This window comes from Mauremys reevesii, linkage group 9, assembly GCF_016161935.1.
Source record: "Mauremys reevesii isolate NIE-2019 linkage group 9, ASM1616193v1, whole genome shotgun sequence".
NCBI classification, from domain to species: Eukaryota; Metazoa; Chordata; order Testudines; family Geoemydidae; genus Mauremys; species Mauremys reevesii.
The window spans coordinates 23,148,201-23,166,633 of record NC_052631.1 but is presented as its reverse complement, the minus strand read 5'-3'; the positions used below and the strand labels follow the sequence as shown (position 1 = coordinate 23,166,633).

At 41.9% G+C, this 18,433-nt stretch overlaps 1 protein-coding gene across 6 annotated transcripts in view; it reads right to left on the bottom strand.

The window, feature by feature from the left end:
* Positions 1 to 297: 297 nt before the first annotated feature.
* The window catches only part of VEPH1 (ventricular zone expressed PH domain containing 1), a 186,522-nt gene continuing 168,386 nt past the window's right edge, over positions 298 to 18,433 (bottom strand). For all 6 annotated transcript variants that reach the window (XM_039489510.1, XM_039489506.1, XM_039489509.1 and 3 more), the window contains 2 exons: positions 9,089 to 9,225; positions 298 to 1,710 (listed from right to left, as the gene is read on the bottom strand). In XM_039489510.1, the coding sequence (XP_039345444.1) occupies positions 1,474 to 1,710; positions 9,089 to 9,225 (374 nt within the window). In that variant the 3' untranslated portion in view covers positions 298 to 1,473. The remainder of the gene's footprint in view (positions 1,711 to 9,088; positions 9,226 to 18,433) is intronic.

Here is an 18,433-nt window from a genome sequence, read left to right as displayed (position 1 = left end):
TGTAAAGCCTATGTCACGGAATCTCCACTATTGGTCTTTAACACTGTTGTCGAACTGGGCCTTCTAGGGATGCCAAGCTCCATGGGTGCACTGAAGATTAAGAAGGAATTATAGTAATCCATCTCCAACACCTTCATAATCTACTGGAAAGAAAATATTTCAATTTATCCTATCTCCATGCCTTTGGGGACTATCATGAACCCAGGCCATCCTGGGTGCAACTCCATTGGTTTCAGTGACAATGCACCAGAGATAAATCAGGCCCAATATATTTTAATCTAAATTTATTTTCCAGGTCATTGGTTTGATTCTTCAGTGCTTTACAGTTCTTCATATTCTCAATTGACACAGCATTGTGTTCAAAAACTGTTTTCACCTTATCTTCAATTTTTCTCTTAGCATATTGATCTCTGACATTGAAATCACTCAAGTCCTACTCTATCATAATAGCCTGAATTGCACCTTAGCATTTACCCATTTCTCCTCAGGCCATGCCTATGATTTGAAACCTAAACAAACTGACCAAACATTGACCTATTAGAAGCCATATAAAATAGAGGATCCTTTGCAAAGCTGAATGTACTTCTGGCTTTGTAGTATCTTTGCATTTGCAAGAAACATTTGAAAATATACTAAGGACCCTTTCTCTCATCAAACCAAATACACAAATCTTTTAAAATAATGATTAAAGCAGTTCAAAATGCTTCATTTGAAACTTTTTTCCCCATGAAAATGGCCTTTTTGGAAATGATTGGACTTTGAAATCTCTCTGAAAATGTTACTGCCTGGAAGAGATTTTCTTTTGTTGCTTTTAGCAAAAGGGTAAAATGAGATACCACCGCCACCACCATCACCATCATCACATATATACACTTCAGTCTGTATCAAGTCACCTTAAAAGGACAGGCAAAAATAGCTTGGAATGCTGAATTTTATTACATAAACAGCTTTACTTTGCAGGGGTTAACATTCTAGATTAGCTGCTTATGTAACAAAGTGAGGAAAATGTAAATATATACATGCTGAAAGATAGTGCTACAGGGCAGCTTTTGTGTACCAGTGTCTGTCAGATTAGTTTCTCAATATCATTTGCTACTGATATCATCTAACAATAAAACATGCTGCAAAATATAGAATTTGCTATGTAAATTCCATGTATGTTCAAAAGGAGCCTCTTTCACCGCATTAGCTATAAACTAAAGTCACCTTTGGAAAGAGATTCACTTTATAGCAATTAGATGAGTTGCTTTGAGCAACTTTGTTGCCAATGGTAACTATCTAGGGACCTGATCTTGCAGCCATTACCCACTTGAGTGTTCCCTGCAGTAGCCAAAACCACTGAATCCACAGGGACTACTCCCACAAATAAGGTTTGTTTCTTATCACTTTGTTTGGTTCTGTGATAAACAGGATGAAGTATCTTTGCATTTCAAAGGCAGATGCAAAAGCTCAGTGTTAGACAGGCTGACGGTTTTACAGATACGTGGTTGCCTCTCTGCTTTCCCTTTCTTTAGCTTGTGCTACGGCTACATTGATGCACTGAAGCCACTCTTCAGCATTCTTCTCATCTTTGGCCTTGAAAACATAGGTCTTATTGTTGGTGAAGATTTCAAAGGCCCGAGGAAGGCTGCGGTCTCTGCGCTTCTTGGCCACAACTTTTACACTCTGTACCTTACTGAGTTCAATGGGGCAGTCGTCTGGATCATCCTTCTGAAACACAGGAGGTGGGGGAGGGAGCACAACAGTCAGTTCAGAGGGAAAACTTTTGTTGATCCTACAAAGTAGCTACACCCATACCTTTAGACTGTGTAACCCTTATTCACTTTGGGGAGCACTGAGGCTGGGATTTGGGAAGGACCCTAAAGGAGTTCAGTACCTAACTCCCATTGAATTTCAACAGGATTTGGGTGCCACGTTCCTTTAGATAATCCTACCTCAGTCACGTAACTAATCCAATTAGGACTACTTGTACAAGGATTGCACAGTAACTCATGAGCTTTCCTACCTTAGCATTGGCACATGTTATTCCCACCCTTTTGCAGAGGATTGACATCCACCACCAATAAAGGATTGTGATAATGCCCCCTCCCAATCCCCACCCCACAATGTTAATTGTTGTGAAAGGTGCCTGAAGGACACACCAGGAGACTGAAGTGCTCCATGAATTCACAGCCCAGACTTCCCTACACTGCCCTGTGGATGTGCCTCGCTCTGCCCTGGAGGGACCAGGAGGAGCAAAGGCTCTATGCATATTCAATCACTGAGCTCACCATTCAGCCATTCTTTCTGCTGAGACTGCCAATGATTCTTTATACGTCCAATGCACTTTTCAAACATTAATTGGTTCATCTCTCAATCATATGCCTGTGAGGTTGTGTGTTGTAAATATTTTGGCAAAATGTTGGAAATAAATTTCCCTAATAGGTTTATTAATGTTGACCATGACTGTTTCCACACATTGTGGGTGGGGTGGGGGTAGATGTATGTGAATATGTTTAAGGATTCTACAGCTCACGAAGCCCTGAATATGTTCATTGTATACATATGAATATGTCAGTGAAATAGTAGCACCATTTTATAAGTGGGGAAAATAAGGTAGGGAGAGGTAAGTTATCCTAACTGATGGAAAACCTGCAGGAAGCATGGAGATTCCTAGCTAGCATCCTCTCAGGGATGAGGGATTTATGAGCTCATGGAATAGGCAGGGATTGTGGCCTTCTAACAAGGAATCTAGTCCCCAACCCAAGAGATGTTGTGGCATCAGCATGGAATGCCTGTTCCTCATCCACCCAAGCATGGCTCTCTGGGGAGCTGTGTTTCCACTGCCTGAACTTCATCCCTTCTTCTAGCCAGATAGAGGCTGGTGCACAGGGGTTAATGTTCTGATGAGCACCATTAATTCCCACTGAATGGCCAGAGGGCAGTGACAGGCAGAATAGCTGTACCCTCAGTGTAGACCCTTTAAATCAGACCAGGGGGAATCCATGGAATTTACTCAGGCACCACACTGGGACCAAAGGCTGTGGAGATGAATCATCCATTTTTCCATGGTGTCCCAGGTGATGCAAACCAGTGATAGACCTGAAACAAAACCCTGGATCTCACAGACTCATAGACTTTAAGGTCAGAAGGGACCATTATGATCATCTAGTCTGACCTCCTGCACAATGCAGGCCACAGAATCTCACCCATCCACTTCAATAACAAACCCCTAACCTATGTCTGAGTCACTGAAGTCCTCAAATTGTGGTTTGAAGACCCCAAGCTGCAGAGAATCCTCCATGAACACCCATGAACCTTGTGGGAGTTCAAATCCAAACTTGGATGTTCAAGCCCATATCTACACAAACTAGCGTTTGTTTTCATTATAAGCTACACATTAACACTAGATGTGACCTCAGGTTGCTAAGGAGACTTGGGGTTTAGTACCTCAGGCAGATTTTTGTGTATGGGACCCACTGTAGTTTTCATGGACGGGGAGAGCAATGCATCTGTGCGTCTCAGATTTTGGCTTTCCTTTGCCTCCCTTTCACCCACTGGCCATATAATTGCTTGCACAGAGCAAATATTGTTAGCATGGTTAATTTTAAAGGGGAAAGGGTAGTGACAGGCCTACAGGAATATCCAGGCACAGCCAGCTGGCTATTTCACAATGCTTCTTCTGTGTCTGGTTTATATTTTCAAATCTGCGGTGAGGTAAAGGGAGAACATCCACATAATACTAGTCCTTGTTTAACAATTCGGGAGAAAGGTGGGTGGGGTAGGATTTTAGTACTAAACCAGATACAACTACTTTCCAGTTCAAATAACTAGAATAAACACCACATACAGCTGGACATGGATACGTAAAACTGGCTTAACTAGCCATTACCTATGACTGCTGTGGCAGAGCTCTGACCTTGCTCCTGTGGGTCCTGCGCTTCTAGGCGGTTTATGCTAGCCTCAGTGGCTCACTGTGACCCTCCACGTAGCCCTTCTCTCTCTAGGGCCAGGGTTACAGTCTACTGAGCCCTTTTCATCATAGGCCTGCAAGGAGGTTGGTGAGAGAACTCCCACAGTTTCTGTTCAGCCTCCTGTCCTGACAGGGACCCGACTTCCCCTTCCGGGAGATGTTCTTGTAGTGGTGGGTTGGGGGGAACCCGGGCCTGCCCTCTACTCCGGGTTCCAGCCCAGGGACCCTAATGGTAGCAGTTATTGGCAGCCAACCTTTCACTGCCAGAGCTGCTACATTTCCCTGAGCCACTTCCCCACAGCTCTCCTGCTTCTCCCTTCTTCACCCTTACCTTAGGGCTCCTTTAACAATGTTTTAGGGTGTCTTCAGTAACCAGCCCTTCAGCCTCACTTCCTCTCCCCTGGCTCCCTGACTCCCCTGTCTGACTGGAGTGAGCCCTTTTTATAGTATCAGCAGGGCCTTAATTAGTCTCAGGTGGTCACATTAACTGAATGGCCTCACCTGACTCTTTACAGCTTAATTAGAGTCAGGTGTTCTCATTAGCCTGGAGCAGCCCCTGTTCTGGTCAGTCAGGGAACAGAAAACTGTTAATCCAGTGGCCAGTATATCTGCCTTCTGCTATTCTGCTGTACCCAACTGGCCTGGGTCTATCACACTGCACAGCTTAATAGTATATGCTCTATTGTAAACTGATGCACAGATCACCTTGATGATCTGATCTGGGAAGGCCCATTTACTCCCTGGACATACAGGTGCGGAGGGTATGCAGGACTGGAACCCTCACTGCGTGGAGTGGTGAAAAGCCCAGCAAAATCTTTATTTTCTCCTATTTTAAAATTTTGACTTGGAATGATTTTGTATTCAAATCTAAAAGATTTCTAAAATAAAAAAGACAGAATAAAGCTGGGTATTGGTAGCATGTCAAATCATGTAGTTAGGCCAGTCTTCACAACTGCAGCTGTGCCTATCAGCTCATTAGCTACTTCACCAGTGCTGATGTTCATTTCTGTTTTAAAAATCTCAGGCCCAGCACTACAGTTTGATGGGTGCTATGTAGCATGCATTCTCCATGAGCAGACCATCTATGCAAACATGCATCTAAAACAGCACCTTTTCTATGTGTTTCTCCCATATCTCCAAGCAGTGGGAACTAAACTGGTGTTTTCCACAAAATGCACAGTGCTAAGTAACAGGATAAGGCTGTTCCCATCTGTTGGTTGTTCCCATTGTGGGAATAACATACAAGACAGTGTCATACACTGCCAGATCTAGCTTTGGGACATGAGAGCTCCTACCTCTTAGGGTGGACACCAACAGCACAGCCAGACCGCCCCCTCCCCAACCCTTTGGTTCATGATGCATTTCACTGAGGTTGCACCAGCTGGATTTGAGAGTCTTAACTCAGACTCTCAGAGGGGAAAGCAGTGGACGTGTTATTCCTTGACTTTAACAAAGCTTTTGATATGGTCTCCCACAGTATTCTTGCCAGCAAGTTAAAGAAGTATGGGCTGGATGAATGCACTATAAGGTGGATAGAAAGCTGGCTAGATCATCGGACTCAACAGGCAGTGATCAATGGCTCCATGTCTAGTTTGCAGCTGGTATCTAGCGGAGTGCCCCAAGGGTCGGTCCTGGGGCCGGTCTTGTTCAATATCTTCATTAATGATCTGGAGGATGGCGTGGACTGCACCCTCAGCAAGTTTGCAGATGACATTAAACTGGGAGGAGTGGTAGATATGCTGGAGGGTAGGAATAGGATACAGAGGGATCTAGACAAATTAGAGGATTGGGCCAAAAGAAATCTGATGAGTTTCAACGAGGACAAGTGCAGAGTCCTGCACTTAGGACAGAAGAATCCCATGCACTGCTACAGACTAGAGACCCAGTGGCTAGGCAGCAGTTCTGCAGAAAAGGACCTAGGGGTTACAGTGGAGGAGAAGCTGGATATGAGTCAACAATGTGCCCTTGTTGCCAAGAAGGCTAATGGCATTTTGGGCTGTATAAGTAGAAGCATTGCCAGCAGATCGAGGGACATGATCATTCCCCTCTATTCGGCATTGGTGAGGCCTCATCTGGAGTACTGTGTCCAGTTTTGGGTCACACACTATAAGAAGGATGTGGAAAAATTGGAGAGAATCCGGTGGAGGGCAACAAAAATGATTAGGGGGCTGGAGCACATGACTTATGAGGAGAGGCTGAGGGAACTGGGATTGTTTAGTCTGCAGAAGAGAAGAATGAGGGGGGATTTGATAGCTGCTTTCAACTACCTGAAAGGGGGTTACAAAGAGGATGGATCTAGACTGTTCTCAGTGGTACCAGATGACAGAACAAGGAGTAACAGTCTCAAGTTGCAGTGAGGGAGGTTTAGGTTGGATATTAGGAAAAACTTTTTCACTAGGAGGGTGGTGAAGCACTGGAATGGGTTACCTAGGGAGGTGGTGGAATCTCTTTGCTTAGAGGTTTTTAAGGTCAGGCTTAACAAATCCCTGGCTGGGATGATTTCGTTGGGGATTGGTCCTGCTTTGAACAGGGGGTTGGACTAGATGACCTCCTGAGGTCCCTTCCAACACTGATATTCTATGATTCAGACATCAGTTACATGAAGCACGCTCATGAAACTTATATAGCCTTGTTAGGGTGACCAGATGTCCCGATTTTATAGGGACAGTCCTGATATTTGGGGCGTTTTCTTACACAGGCACCTATTATCCCCCACCCCCATCCCTATTTTTCACCCTGGCTGTCTGGTCACCCTAATCCTTGTAACCTCTGTCTCCCCCTCCAGTCCCACTTTCAGGTGCATGCAGTCAAATACTTTGACATTCCAAAATATCCAGCTCCCCAAATATGGCCAACACTCATTCTAGTCAGCCAATCATTCTATTTGCCCATCACTGTTATAGAGACCCTTGCAATCAGGGGACAACTATGAAAGTCTGCAATACCCATTCTCTCTCTAGAGATAGCCCTTCCAGAACTGAGTTGAGCCACACTGGTGAGGCTGCGCAGGGAAGCTTTCAATGCCATTTCTCATGCTATACCCAGGCTGAGGTTAAAGACAGGCCTCGAGTCTCTAGGGATATCAATCCAGTACCTTTGGCTAGCTCTAATTTCAGCAACCATATAAAAGTAACAGGATATAACACATATACTTGAAAAATATGCTGGCCTGAATACAGCGACTGTACCTTAAACCTGCCTAGTAATGTGCATCACCATTACAAACAGTTAAAACAGCTCAAAATTCTTGATTTTATGTTAAAAAGAAGTAAATTAATCTGTATGAAATATACAGCTGAGAAGAAACTGCCATTCAACAACCTGATCTGCCACCTTCCTCTGCCTGCCAAACAATATACATTTCTTGCATTAACAAAAGAGAGCAGCAGTAAAACAATCTTAGGGGGTTGATTTTCATCCGATAATCACATCCCATGGGAATTAGAGAATTCTGATGTGCCTGTTGCTTTATTAGTGTAGGATATCTAATTAACTTCCATTACATCAAATAAATTTTTATAGGCCAGTCAACTTGTGAGGAAGTTGACAATTATTCTGGCAAATTAAAAAAAAGTAAACATCAAGCAATAGTAAAATAGACTGGTCATAAAAGTACATATTAATTTTTCTTTAAAAACCCAGCCAAACACATTAGGAAATCACTAGAAGTGCAGGGAGATGTTCTTTTATGAATTAGCCCCTTTCTGATGGACTGCATTTTCCTAAGAAAGGCACAAGTGCATCACGGACACAACTTTGTATGGCCTCCATGAAAGGAAGGGGCTCAAGCAGCCATTTTAGAGTTTAGAGTGCTTGATTTTGTTTATAGATGGTAATAAAAGCTCTTTAGAAGCAAAATTAAGCTTTAGGGTCAAAGTTTCAGCCAGGCTCTGATAAGAGGCTTCTGTTATCTTGGAACCTCCCTGGAAACAAAAAAGACCATTTTGCATAGTATTTGGTAATGCCAATTACTAAGGGCTGAAGAAAGTAATTTTCCACTCAGAGTGTCTAATAAATCAGAAGCACTGAAATTAATTTTGCAGTATTAGATACACTAGGCCAAATTTCTCTCGCACTTCTTCTGGTATAAATCCACTGAAATTTCAGAATAGATACTCTGTATTTATACAGTGGGACAAGTGAGAGCAGAATTTAGCCCTTTATTGGGAGAAACAGAGAACTCTTGCATTAGTATCCCACTTTCAGCAATCCTTTGTGTTTCCTTTCTGGTGATGATTAGAATGCTATAATGTCAGTATGGATTATTCAGTTAAACAAGAGAAGTAGCCCAATTTTTTTTTATTAAAGAGAATAGTGATTTTGTTTTGGGTACCCAGCTTGAAATATCTTAGAGGGCCCTGATTTTCAGAAAGTGCTGAGCACCTGTCCTCTGAAAATCAAACCCCTTTAAAGTCTGTCAGTTTGGCACCCAAAATCACTGATCACTTTTGAGAATCTAAGATGGAATTAATACTTTCCTTGCTGTTGTACTCCAGGCTTTTTGCAAACAGTTGCTTTTTTACCTGTGCAGAATTCAGTTTCACTGTTGCTTATCCATACATTTACTTGAACAACAAAATTAAGAATTGCTAACCAGAACTGAAAGGCATTTAGGCATTTTTTTTTCAACTCAGTGCAATTTCTTGAGGCATAGGTGCGTTAGTGACACAATAGCCTGGTACTAAATTAAACCTTCACCTTTGGAGGCACTCTTAGTCATTGGTCACCAACTAAGGGAATCTGAAAAGATTTTAAGAGCTGGTGGGCGCAATCTACCTGTGTTACATGGGTGCAACTTCCCTTGAAGCCAACGGAAGTTGCATCTTTTTATCTGAGAGCAGAACTGGACCCTAAGTATGCAGGGTACTCAGCATTTGCCTAACTCTGTTGCCACTGACTTCAAAAAGAAGAGCATTAGGCCAAAGCTGAGGGCCTTTGAAAACCCCACCCTTTGTCTCACAGGAAGAGGCATAAACCCTCCTACAGCATAGACAAGCTTAGCCAGCAAACCATTGGCTGAAATTAGCTATGTGAGGAGAATATGGAATAATCATAGTCTTGAAAAGCCCAAGGAAGAGGGTAATGCTGGGGGGGAGTGGGGGGAGATGAGCAAACCAAAGTGATGTTCTAACTTACAGATTTTCCTTTGCGAAACAGAAGCTGATTGCCAGCGAGAGTGAAATAGCGAGTTTTCCATCTTTTGATAAACTTCCATCTAACTTGCTTTTCTTTCAGCTTGCCTTCAATCAGAGGTTGTCCATCTTGATTTACAACTAGTGAGGAAAAATATAATGAGGAAGTTATTCATTTTCTCTCTCTTATCTCAGAAGGAAGCACAATTTTTTCTCCAAACCAAAAATCAGTTTTGCAATGTTGCTGTATAAACCACAAGATCACATTTCCCTACTGCCTCAGAATATTCAGCCATGATTGAAGAAAGGTGTTGCAGTCCCCTACTCATGAAGGATCCATTTTTTATTGTAGGTCTCATACAGTTCCATCTCCCCTTCATTTTTTCTTCTCCTAACTCTTACTACTGCATATTCATCCCACTACTTCCTATTTCTACCCAATTTATTACCCAACCTCACAATATTTATTCATAATCTTGTACAATTAAGCATATGGTTAACAGAATAACCAACAAATAATCCACCAAGATGCACCCGAATGACAAAAGCAAACTCATGACCCTGTATGATTGATCTTTGCCCTCTTCTCCCCCAAATGACACCTATGCTCTGTTTTCTCCTATTCAACACTGTCATCATATCACCAACAGTATTTAACTCCCCTGCAAATTACATCTTCACGTAACATGTACTTAAAAGATCAGTTTAAAAATGCTTGGAGTCTGAAGTGAGAAATGCTACCTGCACTGGCCCAATCACGCCTTATGGAAAGTCCCATGGAATGTGGTAGAGGATAACAACTTTCTAGGTTTATATTCCTACTATAGAATTCTATAGGATGAATTGAAAACCCACACAAAGGATAACATTCACTATTAAATTCAAATCATTTTTAATGTTAGAGTCATTTCCACAGAGCCAATTAAAGGCCAGAACTAGGATTTTCAAAGGGACCTAAGGGAGTTAGGTACCTAAACCCCATTGGAAGTTAGTTCCTATCTTCCTTAGGTCCCTTAGAAAATCCCAATCCAAAAATAAGATATTAGGCACAATCCTGATGAAAGGGTGGTACATGAGCTACACCTGGCCAGGAGTGACTCAGACACACCCGAATTACAGTTCCTTCCCTGCTGTCTTCTTGCTTTGCGGGGGAAGAGTTTGGGGAAAGAGTTGTTTGCTACTCACTTCCTCTACTGCTTATGTAGTTCAAGTCACAGCTTAGCCCTACATTTTTAAGAGAATCCTATTGGTTTAATCATCATTAACTTCTTTAGGTCCTTCCATAAGTTAAGCCGCAAAGTTATTTATTATTAACATAAAATGCTGTGAAAAATAATCCTCACACTTCAGACAAACCAAGAATTACCTAGGTCCTGCTCCTACTTATATGCAGCCAAATCTCACAGCACTAATGTTGGTAATGTGATATATTCTCTCACTTACATCTGCCTAAAATAATACAATTATTCCAATACCTGGCATACAACTGCTGGAGCAGTGCAACACAAGACAGACCCTGGACATCCAATGTTTACCTTTCTCCCTCAGTAACAATTTCGCAAGTAACTACTTCCAATCCCACTGCTAAGTGTGGACTTATGATCTCATGACCAAGGATTTAGAGTTTCAGAAAGGTGGTTTGTATAGATTAAAAAAAAAAACAGACACATTCTCACCTCTCAAATGGAATTCATTAAGGGGAAGTAAATAAAGCTGGCCATTAAGGTACAGCGTGTGACATCTTTTTAATAGATGCATAGATTTTAAGGCCAGAGAGGAGCAGTATAATCACCTGCCTGAGCTTATTTTAATATTCTATATAAATAGAGCATTATATGAGTAAAGTGACACAATGCTTCCAGGAATAATAGACAGAGTGTATATTTAATAAAAAGAGGGGTGCCGTTGGCTGCTCCATCTTCAACTGAGCTGTTTTCCAGACCAGTGCATCCTCTATATTGAACTATGGTGTGCACAAAAGGCTACTTGTTATGGTTGTCAATCCAGATTACTTTCAAGGGAAACAACAAAAGAAAGAAAGAACATATATAAAGTTTCTAGTGAGGGAAATATATGTTCCCTCACCATCACAATGGTTTCATTATCTATGAAAATCACTTTGATGATTTAAAGCGCGGCATGGGTGTTAAAGATTATTATTTGCTTCAAAGTGCCTCAGATTCTCATTTATAAATGTGCCTATATTTATAAGGCCATGTATATCCTTCACCCTCTGCCCACAATGTCCATTGAGGTTATATGTCCAGTGACTGTGACAGGCTGAATATCAGTGGGAGATGTGCAGGATTTGACATGGCTTTCAGACAGTAGATACACAAAGAGGAACGTTCTTACACAAAAATCAAATGAATGAATGAACAATCCACCCTGACTTAAAAAACAGCTAGCCCGGGTGTTATAATGAGTTACTGCTTGTCATTCTAAAGCACACCCAGCTACATTATGACTCTAGGCACAGCCCTGAGCGAAGGGTGGTGTTTCAACAGCATCACCTCAAGAACAGCCCCAGTAGGGCCTGTGCATCACAGGCACACCACAGAGTCACAGTTCCTTCCCTGATGCCACCCTTGCTCAGGGTAGAGGAGGGGGAAATGGCAATAATTTGCTGCTGTCTTATACCAGTGGCAAGTTATTATTGCCACTCTGCCACACTGGTTTAGCTGACCACTGGCCAGTTTTTACAGAGGAAGAGACAATGTTCAATCCATTCCTCACCCTTTCCTGCCCACTTACTCCAGGATGTGTGTGTGTGGGAGGGGGGAGGGAGTCAGTGAGTGTAGAGTCCCTTTTTACTTGTATGTATAAGGACCCTTTGTCTAGGTAGCCCATGTTGGTGTGTCAGGGGAGTTCTTACTCCCCTACGCTCCCTTGCATGGATGCATAGTCAGAGTCGCCGTCTAGCCCACAGAAAATAGACATGGAACTCTGAGGACATCCTTTGGAGTTTCTGAGAAGGCATAACTTTATATCTATGCAACTCTATTTACTATTCACTGTCTGGTTCCTGAAATACAAACAAAATGTTAAAAATGTTATTCTTCAGAGTGAGTCCAAGAATGGATATTTTTCTCCAGCACTGCTAATGTTGTCTGAAGGGGGCTCCCTCCCTTTGCACTCCAGCTGCTGTGAGGTGGGGTTTTCTTGTTGTATTATTGTAATTACTTTATGAAAGCCTCTAAAGGAAGTGAATAGCAAACAACTATTTCCCCAAACTCTTCCCTCACAAAGCAAGATACAGCTGTGCTTTTAAGTTGTATATAGATATTGATTATATGCACACACTCTATATAGTGCATAAATGTATGAATAAAAACCTTCTACCTTCTTTTTAAACCTTGTACATTCTCAGTTTAAACTGACAAGATAAATATTAGGCTTCCTTTCATCAGTGAAAAAAAATGATCCATTCCAGATTATCCTATTTAGTAAATAATGAGGCAAAGTGTTTTAGGACATAAATAACAAAAATCTGGGTGCCAAATTTCTACTCACGCATGAAGAGCTAACTGTATGTCTCTGTGGTTAAAACTGTTTCTTTCTTGTTGCTCACCCCAACGCTCCACATTCCTCAACTATACTTTGCATCTTTTTGTGTCAGGTCATGTTATGTTGAATTCTTTCATGCCATATTTGACATGACCTGACACAAGACAAAGTGAAACAAAAAGCCTTTCCTCCCCGCTGCATAACCTTCTGTCATTGCAAATATATGTAAATGTTTATGCAGAAAAACTTTGTTTGCGTCTGCACTCAGGTCATCTGAAGTTCTCTAGATTAATGGTGTCACATTTTTAAATTTACACCTTTGTAATAGCCCTTAACTTTATTACAGATGCACACACACACACACACTCACTTTTGTACTGCAAATTTCTTGAGATAATGAAAAAGTGAGCTATTACTCCTAATTTTTTGTTGAACTAAATGCATTTTAGTTCTTGCATCTGAAGAAGTGGGTATTCACCCACGAAAGCTCATGCTGCAGAACGTCTGTTAGTCTATAAGGTGCCACAGGATTCTTTGTTGCTTTTACAGATCCAGACTAACACGGCTACCCCTCTGATAAATGCATTTTAGCAGCTGAGAGAAATAAATGCAGCCCAACCATGACATACATGAACTCAGTGTCATTTGCTTGGGTACAGCTATAAAACTGCAGTACTTTCAGGAGATTGGCTTTTACCAGTGTGGGTAATTTTGGAAAGAATCTGCAATTTGTGCATGGCATCCAGTACAAGGTGGGATGGGATCAAGGAGATGCATAATATTATCGAGTTGATGTGATTAAAGCCAGGGGTGGCGAGATCTTTACAATATGTAGGCATAGTGGGTTGTTGCAAATGGGCAGCTCTAAACAGTTTTTCCTATATAGCTTCCCTGCTTTTCATCCCACCGATGCTAGCTGCTTTCAGCCTTCCCTCTGCTTTCATGTTCACTTTCCATCCACATGCAGTTCAATTTTACTGGCCTGAACATTCACGAAAACAATGTCAGATCTGAAGGTGTAAATACTGGTGGAAACTGAATTTTAAATGCACAGGTATGAGTTTTTGCTGTAAGAGAACATGCACACTCCTTCACCAAACATATATGTAAAGACTGGTATGGACACTGGCCATACATTTGATCCAGGCTTCAAATGTTTGTTTTTTACCCTGAGGATCACTAAATCCATATTCACCCTTACAAACTTGCTAAGTTTGTTGAGTTAATTAGATATTAATTAACTCAAGGTAAAAACTTCTAGGGAAATGAAGGACCACCCATGCGACTCATCTGAGCAATCACAACTAACCACCCCTTAAACAGTGAGGCAAGAACTGCCCATGGTCACATTTCTCAAACTCTGTATACAAATATTGTCAAAGACTGCTGAGTAAATACATCGGCGTAAATCATGATTCACTCCTGGTTGTTCCCTGAGCAGGGAAAGGCTGTATTTGTCACAGTAATCATCCACTGCCAATGATTTGTTCACCTGGAACCTTCAAATTCTGATGGCACTCTCTCTTTCATCAGAGCCAGACAGTGTGGTCATTTCAGCCTGAGTCTGTGGCTCAGATGAGAACTAGTTAATTGAAGCTGGATCTGGTGATACTGGTTGGGTGGGGGAAAACAACCAGGGGACACAGCAAAGATTACGGGCCTGACTCTGTAGTCCATGAAGTCTGCTTTATGCCCATCCCCCAGTACAATGCATAACCCGACCCCTTGATGTGCCTGGCGGAAGATTTGTGTGACATGCGGGAATCTTCCCATGGCTTAAGGCAATGGTGCCTGCTCCTTCCCAACCCCTTCTCCTGGCTCCCAGCATAGGAGACATGGCCAGAGGAAAGGGCCATGCACCCTCAGTTTCTCCTTGATGCCCAGATAACAGCAATGGACTTGAGTGCTCTTTCATCTTTGCTTGACAAAGAGGTTATGACTTTTCTTCTTGAACCCACCATTGTTATCTATATCCTTGTCATCAGAATGGATTAATGCAAGGCTACCCTTGGAAATGTCATCCAGTCCAGAACAAGACTGTCTACTACCTTACCAGTGGTTCCAGTTAGGCACATGCTGCAGCCATGCTCCATTGACTGCACTGGGTTCCACCTGGTGTCTGGGTGACATTCAAAGTGCTAGTTTCAAGCTATAAATCTCTTTATGGCTTGAGCCCTACATATCTTAGAGCCCTGAATATCATCTCTCTCTTTATACTACAAACCAGCAGTTGAGATTAGCTGGGATATTCAAGATGACAATCCTTAGATTTATTCCTCTTTAGGGGCTGACAGGAAAGATGGTTTTGTGGTAAAGGCACTGGATTGGAACCAGGAGATCAAAGTTCAATCTTCCCTCGACCACAGACATCCTGTGTCTTTGGGAAAGTTACTTAATCTGTCAGTGCCTTATCTGTTCTTTTCCCCAACTTTTGTCTGTCTTGTCTATTTTGGCTGTCTATGTTCAGTATCAAGCACAATGGGTCCCCGATCTTAGCTGACGTCTCCCAGAACTACTATAATAATAGTTCCCCGTGGGAAGGCCCTTGAATTTACTTCCCCTGGGATTCAAGAGGACATTAGTTTACCATTAGGGTATGTTGCAAAACCTGTCTATTCTTTCAGGCTTTTCCAGAGGAGACAGGTTGGGGTTGAGGAGGTACTGAGAGGAGATGGGGAGTTTTTAATTACTGTTAGTAGACATCAGTTCTTCTGGTTAATATGTTTTTGTGGTTTATTGATTTTTGTACAACTAGGTGAACTTTTCTAAATTGCAGGGTCACCTTGCCCCATCTCGTTTCTGGCTAGCTGCTGCCTCAGTTTCCCCTCAGTTCCAGGGGCTGATAACCTGCCCGCACATTCCACCATATGTAGGCTGCTGGCCTGTGCCTCTCAAACCCAGGAAGGACTCAATGCCATGCTCAGAGTCTGCATCGGGCCCGGTTTTATTCTCCAAATGTAAAATCTAGGCAAAACATCAAACACAAAAACACCTCCTCTGCCCACCTTGGGCTACAGCTTCCAGAGGCTTTTCCCCTTTGCCTCTCTGTCCCTCCCACTTCATGGTTCACTGCAGGAGCCAGTCTCCCTCCTGCAGCTCCTTCCAACTGAGCTTTCTCAGCTCTTTATAGAAAACATTTGATCCCTTCCCAGCTGATAAATGTACAGGGCCGGCAGGCCTCCAAGCTCCCTGGCCCTTGAAAAGGTAGGGTAGCCCACAACATGATAAAATAAAGGAATATGTCATTGCCATTGATGTCTCATCATAGGCATTTTGTTGTAGACAACTTTTGACCCCATATTTACATGTGTAGTTAACCTTCTAGATTGTGATTATATCATTTTGAGACACACAAACTGCTGTGTTATGTTTTTCTAGAGGATACTGTGTCCGCATTAGAACGTGAAGTTTGGTGTCTGGAAAAGAATACTCTCCATGGCATGCTTAATAATGGGGGAGAAGAGGATACCTGACAAGATAAGATGTCAGAAATGCAAGGATGAAGTGTCCACATTGAAAAACACATGGCACAATGATATGGATCAGAAACTTACCTGCAGCATCAAGTAGCCAAGTTTAGTGGATGAGTATTAAATAAAAGGGAAGAAAGGAAAACAAATTGTTTCTATAGTTATATAGTAATAGAGTGTCATACAGCTACACAATGATTTACAGAGCACATTGAGCACAGTATAAATACCTAGCCACACTGATAGATTTCCAGAGGATCTTACAAACCTGCCCACTCCTGATCCCATTCAGCTCAATCGTAGTTCTGATATTGATTTCAGTGGTAGCAGGGACAGGTCCTAACTCAAACTCAGGGCATGTCTACAGGAGAGCTGCTATGGTGCCACAGCTACAGTTCTGCATCTGTGCTACTGTAGTGTTGACGCTTCCTGCATTGACAGAAGGGGTTTTCTTGTCAATGCAGTTAATCCACCTCTCTGAGAGGCAATAGCTAAGTTGACAGAAGAATTCTTCCATTGACCTAGCCACGTCTACACTGCAGGTTAGGCTGACCTAACTATGGTACGCTGGGTGCAAAGTTTTTCACAGCCCTGAAAAACATAGCTAGGTCAATCTAATTTTTAAGTGTAGACCAGTACTAAGAGGACAGAAAGGGCAATAAATTCAGGCACAAGATGATGATGGTGAGATCAACAGTAGGTAGACAGTTGATATGCAATTTCAGACCAAAGTGGATATTTATGGGTAAATTATAAAGTCTCTCAATAGCTCTCAACACTGGAAATGCAGATAATTGTGGTAGTTGGAACCAATCCTACAATCACAGTCCTCATATGCATCTAGAGACAAATCCATTGGCTACACTGATGCCAGTTCCAGCAGACACCATAATGAAGTAGATGCCAGTATGTCTGAGGCCCTGATTAAAAGAGGAATTCATAAAGGATAACAATGATGCATTATTCCAAAGATTTTTAAAGTCCTTTCTCTTATTTTCTTAGCAATTAAGTTTCCTAAATATCTATAGGACATAAGGACCTTTCTCATAACCCGCTTGTTGCTACAGTTTGTTCACTTAATGAACTAAATCTCCTTTTTATGGTGTCACAGTCACTTTAGAGCCAAATCCTGAAGTCCTGATTTTGTTTTTACTCCGTCTTTACTCCAGCAGAATGCCCAATAAATGTCCAAATCTCCTTTTGTTTACACTGGTGCAAATCAGGACTGACTGTTGAAGTCCATGGAATGACACCAGTGGTGCAAGGGAGCTCAGATTGAGTACATACTTTACTGTGTAAAGACTTCAGGACTTGACCCATCAGTAGCAGAATGTATTTAGTTGAACCAAGAGAAGGTTAACAAGCAACTTGATCACATTCTACACATACCTACGTGAAGAAGTGATTTCTGATAGTAGATGACTTACTCTGGCAGAAAAAAGTATAACAAGATCCAGTGGTTGGAAGCTGAAGCTAGACAAATCTAGACTAGAAATAAGGCACAATTTTTTAACCATGAGGGTAATTAACCATTGGAACAACTTGGTTAGACCTGTGGTGGATTGTCCATCACTTGAACTCTTTAAATCAGGACTGGTTTCTTTATAAAATATGCTACAGCTCAAACAGAAGCCAAGGGCTTGATGCAGAAATTATGGGGTGAGGATGTATTGCCTGTGTTATGCAGGAGATTGGACCAGATGATCATTATTCTTCTGGCTTTTTTGGCCCTAAAATCTATATTTATAGTAATATCTAGGGCAGGGGTCGGCAACCTTTCAGAAGTGGTGTGCCGAGTCTTCATTTATTCACTCTAATTTAAGGTTTCGCATGCCAGTAATACAGTTTAATGTTTTTAGAAGGTCTCTTTCAATAAGTCTGTAATATATAACTAAACTATTGTGGTATGTAAAGTAAATAAGGTTTTCAAAAGGTTTAAGAAGCTTCATTTAAAATTAAATTAAAATGCAGAGCCCCCCAGACTGGTGGCCAGGACCCAGACAGTGTGATTGCCAGTGAAAATCAGCTCGTGTGCTGCATTTGCACGCGTGCCATAGGTTGCCTATCCCTGATCTAGGGTGACCAGATGTCCTGTTTTTATAGGGACAGTGCTGTTTTTTGGGACTTTTTCTTATATAGGCGCCTATTACCCCTCACCCCCTGTCCCATTTTTTCACAGTTGCTATCTGGTCACCCTAGTAATATTATGGTGTGAATGGTTTAATATATGTGACCTTTTGTTCTAAAACCTAGTGTTTGCACACAATAGATTCGAGATACTTCAATATTTAAACATTTACTAAAAAAATGTTCACAGCCTCTGACTTCTCTGGAAAGCCCACAAAAATGCTGAAAATGTTTCCCAAACCCAA